The sequence below is a fragment of the Pinus tabuliformis genome, chromosome 9, assembly GCF_031772625.1.
Source record: "Pinus tabuliformis cultivar Carrire ecotype Pingquan chromosome 9, CPIR1, whole genome shotgun sequence".
NCBI lineage: Eukaryota > Viridiplantae > Streptophyta > Pinopsida > Pinales > Pinaceae > Pinus > Pinus tabuliformis.
In genome coordinates this window covers 1,261,968,730-1,261,990,485 of record NC_142307.1, presented here as the reverse complement: position 1 = coordinate 1,261,990,485, position 21,756 = coordinate 1,261,968,730, and the positions used below count along the sequence as shown (strand labels likewise).

The 21,756-nt window shown below is 39.1% G+C and overlaps 1 protein-coding gene across 1 annotated transcript in view; it reads right to left on the bottom strand.

Annotated features, from left to right (window-relative positions):
• Window positions 1-14,152: 14,152 nt before the first annotated feature.
• LOC149153125 (cycloeucalenol cycloisomerase-like) overlaps window positions 14,153-21,756 on the bottom strand; it is a 420,238-nt gene continuing 412,634 nt past the window's right edge. The window contains exons 7-8 of the mRNA XM_089439501.1: window positions 15,445-15,538; window positions 14,153-14,614 (exon numbers count right to left, since the gene is read on the bottom strand). Of these exons, the coding sequence (XP_089295627.1) occupies window positions 15,446-15,538 (93 nt within the window). The 3' untranslated portion in view covers window positions 14,153-14,614; window position 15,445. The remainder of the gene's footprint in view (window positions 14,615-15,444; window positions 15,539-21,756) is intronic.

Sequence of the window (21,756 nt, the reverse complement as noted above, 5' to 3'; positions counted from 1 at the left end):
CTATCTTTTCAACTTTTTCCTAATGAGGGTATTTTATAAGGGTGAACTTAGTGAGAATTATTATTATTATTATTATTATTATTTATTGGCAACAGAATAAACTTTCTTCAATAGAATTCTTATTTATTATTTTTTTAATGATCAAAATCCAATGGTGGTCAAAGACCAGAGTTAGAAAAAAACCTAACAACTTATATGACCAAAAGCCAGATGAAAGTGTGAAAATTCGGAATCCTGAATCCTATTGTAGAAACTGGAAATTACTCTCCTAATTGTTAATTTTAATTAACAATTTATTTATTGTTTCCTACAACAAATACTAAATAACTCACACTGCAACCTACACAAATAAAACCGAGGAAGAATAGACATTGGAAGAAATGCTATCACACACACATAAATTTACACAGCTATTTTTGGACCTATGTCCCTGGGAAAACCCAACTTGGGAAAACCAGTGCAGTAGTGAGGGTTTATTTTATTATGAAACAGTGAAATCTGAGCACATCTATGGATACCCAACTGGAAATCCATACAACAAGAAAATCTAAGTAAAATACTAAAGCGAAATAACCTTCTCCCACATGCAATCTCTGGCTGGACTTTCCCTATAAAAAACTCGGCCACCTGGAGCATTGTGTCAGCGTCTGTGTTTCTCTGCGTAGATGGTTGGACGGCTTGCTTCAGACTGGGCTCAAATGAAGTCGTATTGCGTATGGATGTTGAGACAATCGTATCTCCAGCCCTTTGGGACCCCTTCTTAGTCTCTAGAACTCATAATGAAATTCCTTCGTATTGCCTATGGATACTGATAAAATCATATCTCCAGCCCTCTGGGACCCCTTCTTAGTCTCTAGAACTCATAACGAAATTCCTTCTCTCCAAATCAATCTGTTTGACTGAAGCACTGTGCAGTCCCTCAGTGTTGCCTCTCTGGGATAATTCAACTCACTTATTGTTGCCTCTCCAAATCTGGAAAATATTTCCTCCGGATCACTTTCTCTGCCCCACTCACCGCTTCGATGTCACTGGCTCTCTCTCCAGCGACTGATTGTTGCTACTCAGGAAATCGAACTGCTTAAATGATTTCTCCAAGCCCATCGATTTCTTCTTATAATCCTCTATTGAGACTTCAACGACCAAGATTAGATTTTAATTAATGGCTAGGATTAACTTGAAGTCGATCCGTGTGAGTTTCTAGAACATTCACACCTTGACTTAATTAATTTTGATTAATTAGTCATATTCCCTAAGTTTAGACCTTGGAAATATTTAAAAAACTGATTAATAATCTAATTAAGTCATTTCTGGGCGGAATTTCTAGAAACAATTTCTGGGTTTTGGAGATCTCATGTATTCTAGCCGCTCTACAAAATTTCAAGGCTATAACACATCCGATGATACAAAAAATAACAAAAATTAGCTCTAATAAGAGTGCCGTTAAATGTCTGGATCAAAAAAAGAAGATTTGATACCAAATGTGGTAACCAAATATGGCTCACTAATAAAGTATCCAAAATACTCGAAAAACAATTAGAAAATCATTTGAGAGTAAAAATAATATATTGAATAATGCATGAAAATTTAATATGATATGATTTATAAATGAGAACCCCTTATATATACTTAGGCAAAAGTGCCCCATTCATAAAGAATCATGTTATTTAGAAGATACATGACATTTCATTATTACTAATTATCACTTATAAATTATTGTTTACTAATATCTATATTTTTATAATCATTACAACAACACAATCTAACAAAACATTTCTTAGACAACAAAATAATTGCATTAGCAAATCAAACAAAAAGTGTTTGGAAAATCATTTGGCATTTTAGTGCAAACAAACAACCCATTTGCAAAGTTAACAAAGTCAACTAGGCATAGAGGATGGTCATGTTAGATGCTTACATTTGAAAGTTAACAAGACCGAAGGAAGAGATTCTACAACTAGACTTATACACCATGAGTCCTACCCAACAAAGAAGCCTAAGAAACCACTCGAAAATTAGCAAGACCAAAGGAAAAGATGCCACAACTACACTTATACACCATGAGTCCTACCCAAGAAAGAAGCCTAAGAAACAAAACTAGATAAAATCATATAGAGATCAAATATTAAAACAAATACAGTTAAGCAAATATCACTGAAATACAAGAGACATATGAAAAACAATTTTAGAAATTTAAACTATAAGGAGAAATATTCTAAACTATAAAGTTGTAAAGAAAATGAAATAGGATTAAGTAAATTGAAGGCTAGCAAAGAATATTTAACTCCATGATTTTAGTGTTCTAGTTTAGCAAGTATGATATGGTATATTTCTTTTGCATATCATGCATGTCTAATATCAAAATGATATGGCCAACTATACATCCATTGTCTTCCCATGATAAGTTAGACTCGTCTTCATATTATGACTGTATATCCAAATATGAACAAAATATACAACCATATATGGTAACAATGATAGAGAGTCGAGGAAAGTAATGAGATAGCAAGGGAAACTGATGAAATAAATGCAACAAAGGCATCAGTGGAATGGATTCACAACTTCAGTTCCTTCTCATCAACATATCCACATGCACTTGCCATTTCCTAATCCTCCCACCCTACACAATAATGCAACATCTACCCATCAATTTAGGAAGATAGGAGGATAAACTGTTTGGTACACTCTCAAGACTGAGTTCTATCATTGTCCCACTCCTTTAATGGGGAAGTCCAACATTGATGTCCTTACAATATTTGGTGACAATTGTCATCACTTCTGGCGGCTAGTAATGCAGGGATCTCATCCTTGCTTTTCTTTCATTTCCCTGGGCATTAGTGTCATTAGAACTTCTAGAAAGTTGAATGTCATATGTACACAATATTTTTCATGTTTAAAAAAGAAAATGTAAAACAAATTCATAATTGGAAATTCGTACAAAACATGGTTTCCCAATAATCAAAAGCAAAAACATTATTGTGGCCTGATTGATTGATGTTCACATGTTCCCAAGAAAAGAAACTTGGAACTAAGAAGTTTTCATAGGTCATCCTTGGCAAGCAGAAAGAGGTTGTGCAATGGTAGCAATATTTGAGAAAGAAATTGATCATGGTATTGAGCATGTCTTTTCCATGATCCGTCCCAACTAAAGTAATATATTTAGAATAGATTAAAGATACCCATCCACTTTCATTAAATACATTTCCCATATCAGTAGGATAGGAGTTTATTTAAGTACTCCCTTTCTAATTGGATCATTGTATTTCATTTATATCCAACCAATATATTTTCTTTATCAGCGTTGGACTAAAGGTGTTGTCTACCAAGATTTCAATTTCGCCCAGACGACAAAAAATCGTCGAAATCTAGCCTTTTATTTCTTCAAAAAATCTAACAATATGAGTGATTGAATGAAGATTTTGATGGTGCAAATGGATCTAGAATCATCAAAAACCCATGGGGCACCCAAAATATTGAAGCTTTACAACTGTAACCTAGGTTTCCAAATAATTCCACCATATTTTATCAAAATCATGCCAGAGTTTCCATTGTTTTCTGGGAAACAATGTTGCCTTGTTAGACTACGAATTAGACTAAATGTTGTGAATGATTGTTCAAAAAATAAATCAGAGAAATTTAAAGTCTCAATATACACATATTTTTTAATATGTTGGTTATAAAGACTTGAGTCACCAATCACATTGCATATCTCCTATAGACAACTATTTTATCCCTTCAAACAATGCATGAACATAGGGTTGATACAATACATATGAAATGAGATGATTTATCATTATAATATGGAAAATGAGCCAAATTTGGAAAAAAAATATACAATTTGGAGTAGTCTAACTATGATGCAATTTAAACCCATGTATGACCAAATCAATCAAATCAAAAAGAAAAATAAAATAAAATTATATATATCACCAAAAGGGTATAGAAAATCCTTGAAACCTTGCAACTGCTAATGAGAGCAAATTGATCACAAAAGACACAAGATTTCTCTAACAAAAAATTGTGGAAAGAAAACAATGAATAGAAACACAATCATATATATATATATATATATATATCAGCAAAAGGGTATAGAAAATCCTTGAAACCTTGCAACTGCTAATGAGACCAAATTAATCACAAAAGACACAAGATTTCTCTACCAAAAAATTGTGAAAAGAAAACAATGAATAAAGACACAATCACACATAGAACATACAATATATCTAGGGAACCCAAATAGGAAAAACCCTTCTTTGCTTGTATTGAATCAACTTAGCAATCTAATATATTACATAGAATCTACTTCAAGCTTGAAGCTCCCTGCAATATTGATAAACTCTACACAAGACTTTCCCAACACTTGGCAAATAAGACCTCCTAGGAAACTCCTATTTCATAGCGCAAATCTGCCCCTAAAAAATAGGAATTTCTCCTATTTCCTTGCGCAATTCCCAAGATAAATTCTCTGCCTTGGTCCTCAAGCCTTGTACAAAAACCTGTGCATAATAAATAAATACATCAGTGCCTTCATTCAATCTCAATAGGCAATTTGAATGGAATGACCTACTAGGGCTAAATTTAGCAGCTGTTACCTTTAACTGAGAATAAGTTGAGTTAACATAAAGTCAACTACTCAACTAAACTCATGTTTATCTCTATTCTAGAACTAGAGATATATTAACTGACAGACACTAGAGTTAACTCCACTAGATAGCTAATTTTAGCCATCAACTAGTCCACAACTCATTGAAATCCATCTAACTCGAATTAATTAACAATAACTCAGTGATAAGCCACATCACACATGTTAATTGAAAGCTAACTCAAGCAACTATGAGATTGAATTCAAATTGAAATCTTTGACTAAGGCACAAGTCAAAGAATCCATTTCTTGCTACATTTTCAACACTCCCTCTTAGCAAGGAAGGGGTTCTTGGACAAACCTAGTCCACTTGGATTTGTCGTCAACTCTACCAAGTTCTCTGTTGTTGCAACTGCTCCCTTTGAACTAGAAGACAACTCTGCTTCCTTCTGCAAAACTTGCTTTGAAGACCCATCCTTTACCACCATGCTCTGTGAGTTCACCACTTTAGTCATAAGTGCAATGTACCCTGTGTACCTAGATGTCTGCTTATTGATGTTGGGAGACTCAACTCTATTTTGATATCCCTTAACCAAATCCTTTTCCCACTTGGATCGAACTTTCCTTATACTGGAAGTCTTTGACTGAGTGGCTGCCTCCACTGGCCCTGGGCTATGATCCTCATCATCATCCTACTGATCAACTAACTGCCAACTAGCTTAGACTGAAATTGTGATACTGGCTAAGGCTCCATCTTGAGAGTTCTATCCTGCTCTCGCTCAACCACCACATCTCTACTCTAAGAACTCTCTTCCTTTCTGCTCAAAGATACACATGCATCAACCTCCAATTTGTAGAGGTTCTTGATCCTGACACCAATCTGCTTGACTTGTCCTAAAGTAGAATGCTTAAGGTAGGCATTTCCTTTGTTGAATACTACATCATACCATTTGTCTTCAAGGACTACTATTGAGACAAGGTTTTTCTTCAATCCTAGGACATACATCACATTCTTGAGATGGAGAAGGGAACAAAACTCCCTCTTAAAGCTTATTGTACCAACTCCTTTGGTCATGTATTTTCCATCATCTCCAAGCTTGATATGGAATTGCATGTCTTTCTCCTCCAAATTGTTGAAGAATTATTTATTCCCTGTCATGTGGAATGAATCCCCTGAGTCAATGTACCACACACTACCTTGAACTAAGCTTGCCATGCAAGCTATCAAAGAGAAATCCAATTTGAACTGAGAAGAGAGTGCTTCTCCTCCTGTTGTTGTTGCATCATGCTTGTTGGATTTCTTGTTTGGACATTTTGTAGCATAATGTCCAAACTCATGACAATGAAAACACTTGATCTTGCTAAGATCCTTCTTTTCCTTGCCTCCATTCTGACTATACTTGGTTTTGCCTTGGGCCTTCTTACCCTTCGCTTTCTTCCCTTTGCCAGCGAAAGCAAAGTTCCCATCATCCTCAGTCCTAGCTGAGACTCCATCCCTTGTATTCCTCCTTATATCTTCTTGCAAAAGTTTTGACCATAGTCTCTCCCAGTTAAGGAGCTTATCTCTACCATTCACAACACCCTAGAAACTTTGCCAGGATTTGGGAAGCCCATGAAGAGAAAGGCAACCTCCATCATGTCTTTCCATGCACATAAATTTGAAGTCCCTTCTAGGGCATGCTCTGTCCTCAAACCATACACTGACACAATTCCTGCACTATTTGATGTTCTCTCCAATGCACTTTGAATATGATCAAGGAACTCAGTTTCTATCTTGTTTTCCGCTCTGATACCATGTAGAAAATCCTTGAAACCTTGCAACTGCTAATGAGAGCAAACTGATCACAAATGGCACAAGATTTCTCTATCAAAAAATTGCGAAAAGAAAACAATGAATAGAAACAAAGTCACACATAGAACACACAATATATCTGGGGAACCCAACTAGGAAAAACCCCTACTTGCTCATATTAAATCAACTAACAATTTAATCCATTGCATAAAATTTACTTCAAGGCTGAAGCTTCCTGAAATACTGATCAACTCTACACAAGACTTGCCCAACACTTAGGAAAATAAGGCCTGCTAGGAAGCTCCTATTTCCTAGCGCAAATTTACCCCTAAAAATAGGAATTTCTCCTATTTCCTTGTGCAATTCCCAAGAGAAATGCTCTGCCTTGATCCTCAATCCTTGCACACAAAAAATTGTGTATAATAAATAAATACATTTGTGCCTTCATTCAATCTCAATACGCAATTCAAATTGCATGACCTACTAGGGCTAAATTTAGTAGTTGTTGTAGTTAATTAAGAGTAAGTTGAGTTAACACAAAGTCAACTACTCAACTAAACTCATGTCTATCTCTATTCTAGAACTAGAGATCAATTAACTGACAGACACTAGAGTTAACTCCACTGGATAGCTAATTTTAGCCATCAACTAGCCCGCAACTCACTGAAAGCCATCTATCTCAAATTAACTGACAATAACTTAGTGATACGTCACATTACACATGTTAACTAAAAGCGAACTCAAGCAACTATGAGATTGAATTCGAATTGACATCTTTGACTAAGGCACAAGTCGAAGAAGTCATTCCTTGCTACATTTTCAACAAAAGGGTCCAAATCATACAATAGTTACTAAGATTGCATGAATTGTAAAAACTGGAATTTTAGTAGAGTTTTTGTACTTAGTATTTGACAGCTTGGGGTAACAACTATAATTATTATATATGTTTAAGGGGCATTTATTGTATGCTTTTGTATATAGAGTGGAACCATATATGGAGTAGTCTAATGATTTGGACCAATAAGGTCAATATATGACAAAATGGTTCCAAATCATATAATAGTTAGATAATTACATAGAAAAACAGGAGAGGAATCCTCTCATCTAAACACCGTTGTCATGCCACACAATTCCTAGAAGGTAGAGATAAATTACGAATATAGGTATTGTCTAAAATGATCAAATAATAAGTTGTTAGCAATCATTTTGGAGAGGATTTGCTCACATTGTGTGGTGCTTTCAACTTAATTATCTGCAATGGTCTAGATAAATGGAAAAGGTATGGGAAGTTCACTTGCAACACATACAATGGGGCAAGTGTTGTTGACTACATTATTTGTTCACAAAGCTTGATAGAAAGGATAGATGAAGTTAATATTGGAGAGCATATGTGGGACTTAAAATCAGACCATAACCCAATTTATATAAAGCTATCTTGGTTAGAAGAAAGACAACATAGGAGGAAAACCCAATGTTCTCGACAATCGATATCAAGGGGCAAAATTCTTCTAACACAAGAAAATTGCACTATCTTCAAAACAATGTTGGAGAGATCAATTTAGAAAGGGAAGAGTGGTTCCCAAAGCCTCAATAGTCATGAGTTAACAAATATAATTCAGAGTGCACTTGAGAAGTGCAAAAGAGCAAAAAATAGGAAATCTGAATCAAATTGTTTTCCTGTAAATGCTTGGTTTGATGAGGAATGCAAAATGGCAAGGAAAACCTTGAAAAAGGCAGGTGAGGAGAAGATGAATGTAAAGCTATATAAGTATATTTTAAAAAGGAAAAAAGATGAGTTCATGCAAACAAGGCGAGAAGAGTTAATATATCTAGGCAAGAATAACCCAAAGCTTTTTTGGCAGGAACTTCAACAAAGGAAGAAGCAAATTGAAAATAATATTACGACCAATCAATGGTTTGACTATGCAAGACAAATTTATGAGAAAGAATCGGAGGAGGAGCCTCCTCCCAGGATTAATGCAACTACAAGGCTTTTCACATTACAAGAAGTAGAGACAAGAATTAAGAAGTTGAAAATAGGAAAGGCAAAGGACTTGGTTGAACTTCAAGCAGCATATCTAAAGTGGGGAATGAACATTCTTGCACCGCACACCATGGAAATATTCAACAACATCATTCGGCAAGGATTCCCAAGCGATTGGACAATTAGTCTAACAATACCCCTTATTAAAAGTGGAGACATTAATAATCCTTCCAATTATAGAACCATTATGATCAATCCTTTGTTTGTTGTTGGAATTTCTAAGTCTAACCCGTTAGAAACCCTTCATGTACTTTCTGATTTATTCCTACCTACTTGTTCTATTAATTAACAAACTATTTACCATGTAAATACTGGAAATAAATACAAGTACATGCTCAACACATCACAGGTCATCAACTCAAGTAAACAAGACAAGCACACAAGTGACACCATTGTTTTTGGACCAATTTTCCCGGAAAAACCCAATGCGGGAAAACTGATGCAGCTATCTGAGGGTTTTATTATTATGCAGTTTCTGAATACAATCTGGGTGCCAAAACTGGCTCACCCAACAGAGAATAATCTCGGCAGTAGTACCTCTCCTTTAGAGATAGATGCTTCGGTTGAAACCCCAGATAAACACTCCGGCAACTCCTTAGCTCCAATCTGCCCCACAAAAAACCCCAGCGTCAACCTCTAGGGACTGCGTCAGCCTAATCTGCCCTCTGCATCAGCTTTCCCGGCAATTCCAACAGTTACCGACAATTTCGGTTGTTCCTGGAAGTTTCGGCTTCTACCCTCTGCGTCAGCTTTCCCGGCTGTTCCGACAGTTCCCAATAGTTCTGGTTATTCCCGGCAGTTCTGACTTCTTCCCTCTGCGTCAGCTTTCCTAGCTGTTCCGGCAATTCCCAACAGTTTCGGTTGTTCCCGACAGTTTCGACTTCTGCCCTCTGCACCGGCTTTCCCGACTATTGCGTTGATCCTCCTGGCACTATCTCTGCCTCTCTGCTTCTGTATTCACTGCCCCTCAGCTGCAACTCTGATCAATCTCTCGACTTCCTTAGCAAATCCTACCCCAGAAATTTGAAATCTTGATCAACTCGGTGTGTTCTCCAAGTGACCCTCAAGCCTCCTCTTATACTTTTCTCATTGACAAATCAACAGTCGAGATTAAGTCCCTAATCAACGACTAAGATTAGATCTAGCTCGATCCATGACTTTTGGACCATTCTAACACAGTTTTATATTAATTCACATTAATATTTTATTTTCCCTAAGTTTAGACTTAGGGACTCCATTAAAAATATTAATTATTTTAATATCTCCCAAACTATTTAGAATCTACCCAAACCCTTTCTGGGTATTGGAGATCTCATGTACCTTAGTCTCTCCACCGAATTTCGTGGCTAGAGCACATCCGATGCTACCCCAAATCAACACTCCCTCTTAGCAAGGACTGTGCTCTAGCAATACTCCTCACTGAGTATTACTCTGATCATCTGACATCGGTCCCTGATGCTAGGCCTGCTGCCCATTATCTGCACTGTTGTATCTCGTACTGCCACCCATGGCTCTGCCACTGCCACCACTGTATCTGTACGACAACTCCCTTTGCATCCGTGTTACTGCCCATGGCCCTGCCACTGCTCCGTCTACACTGCATCCCCTCTCATCATGCTGCCCATAGCACTGCCACTGCTAACTGTTGCACTGCAACTCAATTACTGAGAAGTAAGTAATTGATCTCCCAACTCTGACATCTTTGTCAAGCTAGAGACACTCCCGATGCTGAAGCTCCCTCTGTCACTGACAAGTGCTCCCCCTCTGACCTTTACGATGTTGCAACAACTCCCTGCATCTCGCATCGTTGCACACCTCTCTGTGCCATCCTACACTGGTGCAACACTCACATGCCTCTCGCACTGTTGCAGCCTGCTAGCCTCGCGCTGTCCTAGGAATCCCGCATTGTTGCTCCCTTTGCTGCTCCATCCTCATTTGTCTCTACCGACATCTGCTAGTACTACTACTCCTCATTTGGGCTCCCGTAGCAAGGTATAATCCAAGAGGTTTGGTACCTCGAGAATCCTGCCCCTCATCGCATGTAGTCCGCCTGATTACATCTCGATGTCTCCCCACTTCCTCTCAAGTGGCACATGAGTACTCATGGCACAATCATCATCCCTTAATGCGAAGGCCTTGATACAATGTTTATCTAGAATAGAGAGGATCCTGGCCTTCCAGAACACAAAGTTGGATGCTTCATCCAACCTATCATGATCCTTCATCCCATTCATGGCCATCTCTCTACTCTTCTCTGTCGACTCCTCTGAGTCTCTCTACTTCCTGCCTGAAAGTTCTTGGTTCGACTCTTGCTGAGTCTCTCTACTTCCCATCTAGAAGTTCTTTGTTCGACTCATCCAAGTCTCTCTACTTCCTGTCTGGAAGTTTTCTTCTGGACTCCCTCTGAGTCCCGATTTCCCTCCCGGAAATCCTTCTACCAACTGTCAAGTTGCCCTTCTCTGATCGTTTATGCAACTACACCACTGATTTGGATTCCTTGGCTAGAAATCTGCCTCGGCAGCAACTCCCTCCCCTTGGTCTTGCCTTGTTAGGTACTGTTCTGACTATAGTACCCCACCAGTTCACTCTACAACTTACCCACATCCTTTTATACCCTAGAAACTGAAGGATTGAGCCACTTGGCTCTGCGCAATCCCGACACCAGTAAATCGGCTCCCCCAACCAACTGCATCAGCCCTCTTGGCCTCTGCATGGCTCCGAGTGAGCCTGATTCTGCCTCCTTTAGCCTCTGCGTTGTCTTTCTCTGGCCCAGAATGATGTCGCAGTCCCTTTGCGTCACTCCTTCCTCTGTTTCCTTCTGCAAGGATCAGCGCTGTCACTCGGGACAACTGATTTCTGCTGCTGCTGCTTTGCTCGGCTGATGTCCTCAGTTCTCTTGTGATCTGCAACCACGCTCTGATACCATGTTGGAATTTCTAAGTCTAACCCGTTAGAAACCCTTCATGTACTTTCTGATTTATTCCTACCTACTTGTTCTGTTAATTAACAAGGTATTTACCATGTAAATACTGGAAATAAATACAAGTACATGCTCAACACATTACAGATCATCCACTTAAGGAAACAAAACAAGCACACAAGTGACAAATTGCTTTTGGATCAATGTCCCCGGAAAATCCCAATGCGGGAAAACCAGTGCAGCGATCTGAGGGTTTTATTATTATGTAGTTTCTGAATACAATCTGGGTGCCAAAACCGGCTCACCCAACAGAGAATAATCTAAGTAGTACCTCTCCTTCAGAGACAGATGCTCCAGCTGAAACCCCGGATAAACACTCCGGCAGCTCCTCAGCTCCAATCTGCCCCACGAAAAACCCCAGTGTCAGCCTCTAGGGACTGTGTCAGCCTCCTTTGCCTTCTGCGTCAGCTTTCCCAGCAGTTCTGGTAGTTTTGGCTTCTGCCTTCTACGTCAGCTTTCCCATCTGTTCCTGCAGTTCCCGGCAGTTCCAGCTGTTCTCGGCAGTTCTGGCTACTGCCCTTTTTGTCAGCTTTCCCGATTGTTGCACTAATCCTCCCGGCACTATCTCTGCCTCTCTGCTTCTGTATTCACCGACCCTTAGCTACAACTATGATTACTCCCTCGACTTCCTCAGCAAACCCTGCCCCAGAAAGTCGAAATCTTGATCAACTCGGTGTGTTCTCCAAGTGACCCTCAAGCCTCCTCTTATACTTTTCTCGTTGACAAATCAACGGTCGAGATTAAGTCCCTAATCAATGGCTAAGATTAGATCTAGCTTGATCCATGACTTTTGGACCATTCTAACACAGTTTTATATTAATTCACATTAATATTTTATTTTCCCTAAGTTTAGACTTAGGGACTCCATTAAAAATATTAATTATTTTAATATCTCCCAAACTGTTTAGAATCTACCCAAACCCTTTCTGGGTATTGGAGATCTCATGTGCCTTAGCCTCTCCACCAAATTTCATGGCTAGAGCACATCCAATGCTACCCCAAATCAACATTCGCAAAGCTCTTCAGCGGTATGGTAGAAAATATAATCAATAAGTGGGCGGAAGTCAGAGAAAAGAGGGCAAAAGGGCAAGTAGGTTTTAGGCCGAAACATTCTACAGTAGATCATGGTATCACGTTGAGACACAATGTTGAAAAGGTTTGGGAGGGAAAAAAAGAAGTATTTTGCTACTTTGTTGACTTCAAAAAGGCATTTGACATTGTCCCTAGAGATACGCTGTGGAATAGAATGGAAGAACTTGAAATTCCTTTGCATTATAGAGTTGTTGTCCATAGGCTTTATGAAGAGGTGAAAGTCAAAGATAGAACTTTAGCAAGCATTTGGGAAAGTTTTAGAAGTGACATCGGAGTCAAGCAAGGTTTCCCTTTATCCCCTACACTTTTTGGTTTATATATTGATAAATTGGATGAGTGACTAAATCTGTAAGGTGGGGATGGTGTTCGGTTGGGGGAGTTTGTGATAAAGCTTCTTTTATATGCTAATGACCTCGTATTGATTGCTAAATCAGCGCAGGGATTGCAAATGCACCTGTATGCCCTTGAGCATTTTTGTAAAACAATGGGGATGCAAGTCAATACCAGCAAGACCAAAATAATGATTTTCTCAAATAAAAAGACACAAAGCTAGCATACGTTCTTCTTTGAAGGAAAAATTCTTGAAAAAGTAAATGAATACAAGTACCTCAAGATTGATTTCAACAACAAGCTTAATTGGGAGTACTGCAGAAAGAAGAGAATTTTAGGAGGGTGGAAAGCATTATATGCTCTTCAAAATAGATGTAGAGAAACAGAGTTATGGGATTGGAAAACAATTAAAGTGCTTTTTGGGCTCCTAGTTTGTCCACTGATATTATATGGGTGTGGATTGTGGGCTAGCAACATCCATATCTCAAAATGGAAGCAAGTTGAGAAACAGTTCGATTTCTTATGAGATAGTGCTGAGTGAAACAGGAGCAACTTCCATCGAAGCAATTGCTATGGTGCGTCTCATAAAGTATCTACAAAGAATTGAGCAAATGAGAGAAAGTAGATGGCCTAAAGTTATCTTCAATGAAGGAATGAAAGAAAGAAATCATGGAAGAGACAAAACAACAAATGGATGCAAAAATAGAATATTTACCTCAATGCATGTCCCACAACATGGATTTAAAGAGTTTTGTTATGGAGAAGTTTCATAAGCGTATATGGGGAAAAGAGTTGGGTAGAAGAGGAAGTACTATGTTCAAGAATTCAACCCGGCTTGTGATCTGCAACAAAAAGAGTACATTGGAGCTAGCATTCCATGGAGAGCAAAGATTCTTATTGCTCAATTAAGAACTAACTCGCATCAACTACAGTGCGACACTGGTTAGTGGAAAAGACCTAAAGAAGCTTGCGAAGAACAGGTGTGTATTTTTTGCACTTCTGTGGCAGTGAAATTGGAAAAACATTTCATTTTGCAATGTGATGCTTTCAGAGACATCAGAGACAATCACAATAGTACGTTAACATCGGTTCCTTGGCATTGTCTTTTCAGTGACGGCAATGTTAGAAGGTTGGGTCAACTCATCATTAATTTGAATAATAAGAGGATTGAATTACAAAAGGCAAAAAGCAAGGAAGCTAGTGGTCACATAGACTATATCTAGTATTGTGGACGTTAAAATTTCATTTCATTATTCGGCACAGTAATACAACTGCTTACAAAGGGTAAACATTCTTTGATTGAATTTAAAAATGCATCGCAACACCATGACATAGCTCTCAACTACAATTTTCTTTTCTTCTTTGTATCCCATTGAATAACTATTTATATAAAATGCAACCAATGATGATTTTATTATTCAAAAAAAGATAACCATCTAGTAATGGAAAAACAAAGGTTTTCCTCCACATTGCACAAGCCAAGCAGAATGCCCAAGTTGATCTTGGAGAAAATTGTCTCTTGGATTCCATTAATTGATTATGACATCAAAGGGAGGCCATAAGAGAGTCATTCTTTGTATCCATTTGGGGATCCCCTGGATTCCATATATTAATTATGACATCCAAGGGAGCCCATAAGAAAGGCATTCTTTGTATGGTATAGATCTGGGGATCTCCACAATTGGCCCCAAAAACAGGCGCCACGAATCCAACATGATTGTCACTAGCATTGCTGCTCCTAGTGCATCAATAGCTGTTCTAGACAAGTTCCAAGGATCCTTTGGTTTCTCGTCCAACCTACACAAAGCACATTTACTTACAGATTTAGCTGCTGCTTCTTCAAAGTAAACAATAAATCCTCCATGAAGTCAGAAATGTAAATACACTACTTTTCTAAGATAATCCAACCGTTTCATTTTATCAGAGGCGATATTTCAAGAGTAATAATTAAGACATTTCTATACAGTAAGAACTATATTCATGGCACCAGAAAATTTTACAAACTTTACAAACGAAAACAGTATGCATATTCTCAACCATGGCTTAAAAGGGAAACATTTTACACTACGCTTCTGGAACAGTTGAGGTGTCTTAAACATAGGAAGCCCATAAATAAATGATACAAAACAAACGTATATGATGAAACTGAATGTGAACAAAAAATGAGCAGTTTTTCAAAGCATTGCAGCACCAGTGACTCTTGTAATCTACAGGACTAAAAGGATATATGGGGCATTATTGTGACCAGTAGATTAGAACATTACTTAATAGAACCCAGAATCATTTCCGTTTTGTAAAGAAAGAGTTAGTAAATTAAATCCTAGAAGTAACTGCTATATAGATTGTAACATTTGTAAATAGCTACAAAAAATTTAGTTCAATTTTATTTATCACTAGCAGTAAGAGAAATATTTCACTGCTCCAAAATTTCTCACAATTGTAGCAGAATGCCTGTTTTCCTTGTAAATCTTCCTTGTTTCCGATAAAAAAAATGAGATTAATGGTAGGCAGAGTTTGATTAACTTGCAGCATGACCATTTATTTTCCAAACATAGTACACAGACACGCCCATGGGCACCATCAGAATTTAGGAAATTAACACATTCAATGTTGTTTGAAAAGCATACCTTATGAACATTGGGAAGCTAACAAAGAAGTAGATAGCATAGAATAGAGATCCCACTTTGTACATTGCTGCTCTGTCGACGAAGTATAAGGAAACTGGATATGTGGGAGGAAAGTTTGTCAGGTCTATATTTCTCTAAAAATATATATATAATTCATTAACTCATTAAATCCCAAAAAAAAAATCTAAATTAATGATTTTACATTGTTGAAAGCAGTTATGATTTTACATTATTGAAAGCAGTTATGGTATATAATGCCAATGTAAATTATTGACATTTTAATGTTGTTTGTGAAGAGGCATATGCGCACCTCTATACTATTGAAATTTGGGCAGCTTTGGGATGAATTTCCCACGGAAACCCAACTACCCCAAGGAAAAACTAAGTTTCCCCAAAGAAGTTTGAATTGGACAAAGTTATTATTAATTAATGTGGCAAATCAATTTTGGGCAAGCACTCATTAAGGCACATGGAAAAATATATTTAATATTATTTTTTGGCAAATTCGAATTTAAATGTATTTTCCTCCAAGTCGCTAAAGTTGGCTTCATAGTACTCATGTCGGCCTATCCTAATGGTCGTGTCCTTTCACACTAGGGAACAACTATAAATTGGCAAGTGTCTTCTCTCATTTGAGAGACAGAGCTCAGACTTCTGTGGTAGCTCATGCATCTCTTCTGAGGTAGCTCGTCCTATTTTTTGAGGCTCTCATTATTCTATGGTTTGCTTAATTATGTGGTGGCTCGCTTATTCTGACATGGCTCGCTCTATGACTGTGGCTCACTCATATCCAACAGTTGCTCGCTTAAGTCTGTGTGGTTCACATGTAATTACAGTGGCTTGCAGATGATTACAATGATTCGCATACTCTATGGCATCACATTTGTCATTACATTGATTCACATTTCTCATATTCAGAGGTCCGCATTGTATTGTGTTATAGTGGTTTGATGGTTGTTACTCTAGTCCGTATTGCATCGTATTACAATGGTTCAATGGCTCACATCGTTGGTTCGCATTTGTTCTATCTGTGTTCACGTGGCTCGCACATGTAACAGTGGTTTGCTTCTATTGACTCATATTACATCCCTATAACTCACAATTAATTTCCTGTGGTTTGTATTATTTCTTGTGGCTCACAATATACTTCTGTGACGTGCATTATATATATACTGAATCACATTATGGCTGGCACCTTCTCTGTAGCCAGCATATATTCACTTTGGATTGCACTTCTTCTCTATGGCTCGCAAAAGTTTGTTTGTGTCTCGCATTTGTATCTCTGTGGTTTGCATTTGTCCTTAATGAGCATATTCTATAGCACCCTGCATTACAGTTGGTTGGGGACAAGAAACATTTGGGAGGGGAGCACTGTGATGTCCCGCCTACTTAAATTCACCTGGAAGCTACATCAATTTTACAATTTTGTCTAAGTTATAATTAATTTTGGCTCAACTTAGGTTAAGTGGGTGGAATAGGGGGAATTACTTCATTTTGTGGGAGAAAGCATAGCCAAACATTAGAGAAAGGGAAAGATTAAAATGCTAGTGGGAAGTGGCAGCCACCCGAAGGGGAATTCACACCCCTTATGCTAGTACGCAATTGTGGGAGGAGAAGAAAAGGGAGGCAAAGAAAATTGGAGAGAGAAGGAAGGTGGGGCCAACAAGTATAAGTATGAGGAGAGAGCCTCTATTTAGGGCTTTTTGACTATTTTTACATTGTCTCTATTGTTCTCTTGAGCTATTTATCCAAGACTACACAATGTTGCTTAGCACACAGGGTTTTCATGCGAAAATCTCACCCTACCTTTGGTGGAATTCGAGTGCCAGCCCTAGGAGGTCATCTACACTACATTGGGGAGTTATTCCAGGAGATTTTTCAGGTGTTTTGTGGAGCTTCCTCATTGGGAAATCCATCATTGATCTGCACTAGAGATGAGCCTCTATGCTATCTCTGCACAGTACTGCGTCAAACCCACGTAGTTACTGCGTCACTACTGCTGGGACTGCGCTGCACCTCCTCTCGATCCTCTGCTCGCTGGAAACTTCGGTCCTCTGGCCTCCCGGTCTCACACCCTGGCTTTGGCACTAGTTCTCGATTGTTCCCTAGTAGAAATACAGACTCTCTCTAAAGCTTTGCATTGCCACAACATAGCTCTACACTGCCTTTGCGTGGCCCAGCAGTGCCTCTATGGATTACTCTCTGCCCTCTCTGCGTTGCGGTCTCCAGATTAGGAAAACATCCTTCGGAAAATTATCCCTGCCCCTCACTGTCAGAAATCTCCTCGATCAGCTTCTCCGACAACTACTACGCTCCTCTCTTGAGAAAATTGATCTCTGATATCTCACTCGATGTGTTTTCCAAATGCCCATCAAGCCTCTTCTTATAGTCCTCTCGTTGATCAATCAATGGCCTAGATTAGGTTCTAATCAATGGCTCAAATCATTTTGACTTGATCCTTGTGTTATTATAGAAGTTTCACCCCTAGTTAATCAATACCCTTTAATTATTTTAATTTCTTAAGTTTAAACTTAGGCATCCATTAAAAATAATTAATTATTTTAATAAAAATTTCTTTGGTTGGAATTTCTCAAAACGATTTTTGTGTATTCTGGAATACATGTGTCCTAGCCTCCCTACAAATTTTGAGGCTTAGAACACATTCGATGCTACCAAAATCAACAAATTATGTTTTAATCTTGGTCGTTGATGTCTCAATGAGAGATTATAAGAAGAAATTTGATGGGGCTTGGAGAACACACTTGAGACACTAGCAGTTCGAATTCACTGGCAGATCGAACTCCAGAGTAGCAGCGCTGAGTAGTGAGCTCGAAGCATTGAGAGCGGGGAAGGGATAGTAAGGTCAAAGGGATATTTTCCAGTTCTGGTGAGTGCATTGCAGAGAGGCAGTGAGTGCCACAAAGAGGCATCATAGAGGCAATGCAGTGCTTCAGAGGGGATTCTGTATTTTGCTGGGGAGAAGTAGTGATTATGTGACAACAACTGATCAGATAGAGAGAGGGAAAGCGGTTCTGAGTTGTGGATGCAGTACTGCGTAGGCTGAGACATTGACTGAGCAGAGGCAACAAAGAGCAGCTCATCTTGAGCCAAGGTCAGTGTCGGATTGCTTGTGGGAGTGAGAGTTTTCTCACTAGATTTATTGTCAGTCATTTCTCTGTATGGATTTCTAGATTTGAGCATCCATAGTCTTGTCATATTTACTACTGCATAATATTAAAACCCTCAGTTGTTGCATCGGTTTTCCCGAGTTGGGTTTTTCTGGGGACTTAGTCCAAAAATAATTGTGTATTTGTGTGTGTGCATCTATTCTTCCAGTGTTATTTTTCTTCTGCAATATTTTATTTGTGAAGAAAAAATTAAATCAGAAGGTGCAGTAGGATTTGGGTTAGCAGAATTTTCACACGGTATCAAACCATAGATCGTAAGATGAAGAGCTCAATAGCAGAAGGGAAGAGGAATTTCAAAACTCTACGTAGGCAATAGTTCGAAACCCTCAGAGGTAGCGCAGTTCCTTTGGTCAGGAGGGTCATTTTGTTTTAGGAAAAAAATATTTCTCTGAGAGAGTCGACGAAGAATAAATTTTCTAGATCAAAGAGTACCAAGAGGCAAGGGAGCAATAGTATTTTCATTGCAGAGCAAATCTTCAGCTGGGATGCAGTTATTTTGCAACAGTTTTCTAGTGCAAAATAGCATCAAGAGGAAGGAAGAGCACACACTAAGGGAATTATTTTTCTCAGGGAACTTCTAATCCAAAAGTTCGATTTTTCCTAGCAGAGTAGCAGTAGTTGTGATCAGATTTGCCCACTCCAGTAGGAAGTTCGTAGAGCGAGTCAGTAGCTACGCAGAGGAGAAGAGGAATTTGACTTTTTGAGGAGATTGCATCAACAGGGCTGAGAGATCAGGATCGGTTGGAGGGAGTCTCCAACTATGTGAACTGGAAGGCAAGAATTTCCTATCTTCTAGATGAATATGAACTCAAAGCCTACATCGATAATGTGGTAGCTATACCCGCAGATGTAGATTCGCTGAATACCTACAAGAAGGAGATGGAAAAAGCAAACAGGTTGATTCTCGATGGGTTTCGAGATCACGTGGTTTCTCACATAGCCCAACAGATGTGGGATGTTCTTACTATGATATTCGAGGGATCTTCTGAGCAGCGAAAGATGTATCTTGAGGAGAAGCTGAGATGCATAAGGATGCAGAAAGGGGAGCGCATAGACCCCATCCTCACTAGGCTTCAAGATGTCCGAGACCAGTTGTCTGCAGTAGGGTCAACGTCCCAACCTATAGAATTGGTGCAGTTAGCTCTCAACAGTGTTTCTGAAGACTCGTAGGTCATCGCCCAGAGTATTCTAAGCAGAGACAAGTTATCAGAGTGGGATCGAATGTGGTTTGATCTACAGCAGGAGGAGATGAGGCGATATTTGGTGAAAAGCACCATCAGTGGCACCAGCAGCAGCAGTGGGACAAAGAAAATGAAGGAAGAGGAAAATGTGGCCCTCACATCAAAGGCGTAGCAGGAACAACACAGGAAGAAGAAGTACCTTTCCAAGGTCAAATGCTTCAGAGGTGGTGAGCTTTGCCACTACAACACTCAATATCCTCTCAGAAAGAAGGACAAGGAGGAGAACCAAGATCAGCAAGTTACATTTGCAGAGATCGACTCGTTGTCCTCCAGATTAGAGGAAGATTATTCCATGATCACCGTTATACCTCCAGGAATGAGGTCGGGTGATTTGGTTTTGTAGCCCCAAAGAGCTAAAGGATGGATAGGATTCTTGAGGAGGTCCACCTCATGAATCAATACCTTTCTACGAGAGCCCATAGCATGCAGTAGTAGGATGGATCAATAGCAGATGGTGCAGTTAGATGCCAGAGTGACAGATGCAGTGGCTAGTAGCAATCAGATACTAGGCAACGCATTCATTGACAGCAGTCAGAAACTTGGGTGATAGATGCATCATACTGATCACAGTTGATTCAGTATTTTGGATGCTTTTCAGTTGCAGTTGCAGCAATAGCAGATGAGAGGGAGTTGTTGCAGTGCAAATGTAGTAGTTGACAACAGTTCAGCAGGGTCACAGCAGCACAGATGCAGCTCATATCAGAGTTGCATAGTAGTGATGGGCAGAGAAGCCAGACATCAGTAGAGTGATAGGAGTTGGTCCAGAGACAGGGCATTGCTTCAGTGGGTTGTAGCGCTAGAACACATTCCTCGTTAAAAGGGAGTGTTAGTTTCTGTAGCATCGATGCATTCTAGCCACAAAATTTGGTGGAGAGGCTAGAATACATGTATTCTCCAAAATCCAAAAATCGTTTCTGGAAATTCAACCTAGAGATGACTTAATTAAAATAATTAATCATTTTTTAATGTTTCCTAATTCTAACTTAGGAAATCTAATTAATTAAAGGGTATTAATTAAGGTATGGTGAGAATCTTCTAGAAGAAGACATGGATCGAGTTCTAGTTAAACTTAGTCATCGATTATGTTTTAATCTTGGCAGTTGATGTCTCAACGAGAGATTTTAGGAAGAAATTTGATGGGGCTTGGAGAACACACTTGAGACACCAGCGGTTCGAATTTACTGACAGATCGAACTCCAGAGTAACAGAGCTTAGTTGCCACAGAGAGAGCTAGTGAGCTCGAAGCAGTGAGAGAGGGGCAGGGATAGTAAGGCTAGAGGGATATTTTCGAGTTCTTGTGAATGCATTATAGAGAGGCAGTGAGTGTCGCAAAGAGGCAGCGTAGAGCCACACAGAGGAAGCGTGGTGCTTTAGAGGGGATTCCGTATTTTGTTGGGGAGAAGTAGTGATTCAGTGCTAGAAGCCGAAGAGAGAGTTCGAAGGCTAGGAGGATCTAATTCCCAAAAGATAAATGACTAAGGATACAGAGAGAGTGTAAGTGTAATATTCCTAATTAGCCATGGCTAATTGGAATATTTGATTTTGCTCAATTTTGCCTTCTATAGTTAGTTATAAATAAAAAAGTGAGGAAGGGGGACATAACTCACTTTATGAATAAAGTCACTCCCTAGTAGCACAACGTTGTAACTTAAAAGGGGAGCCAAGGGGGCCCAAGGACCACGTAGAGAAGGGGCCCATGCAGACACTTGGAGGGACTGCGCAGATGGAGAAGGAACACGTGGCAAGAGAGAGGCTACGTTGGAGGAGGTGGGCCTTAGGGTTTTGAGAGAGGCCAACGCTATAAAGGAGAGAGGAGCCTTCTCATTTTGATCATTCGATTATGTTGCATTTGAGCTAGTCACTTCGACTTAGAGCACGCTGGC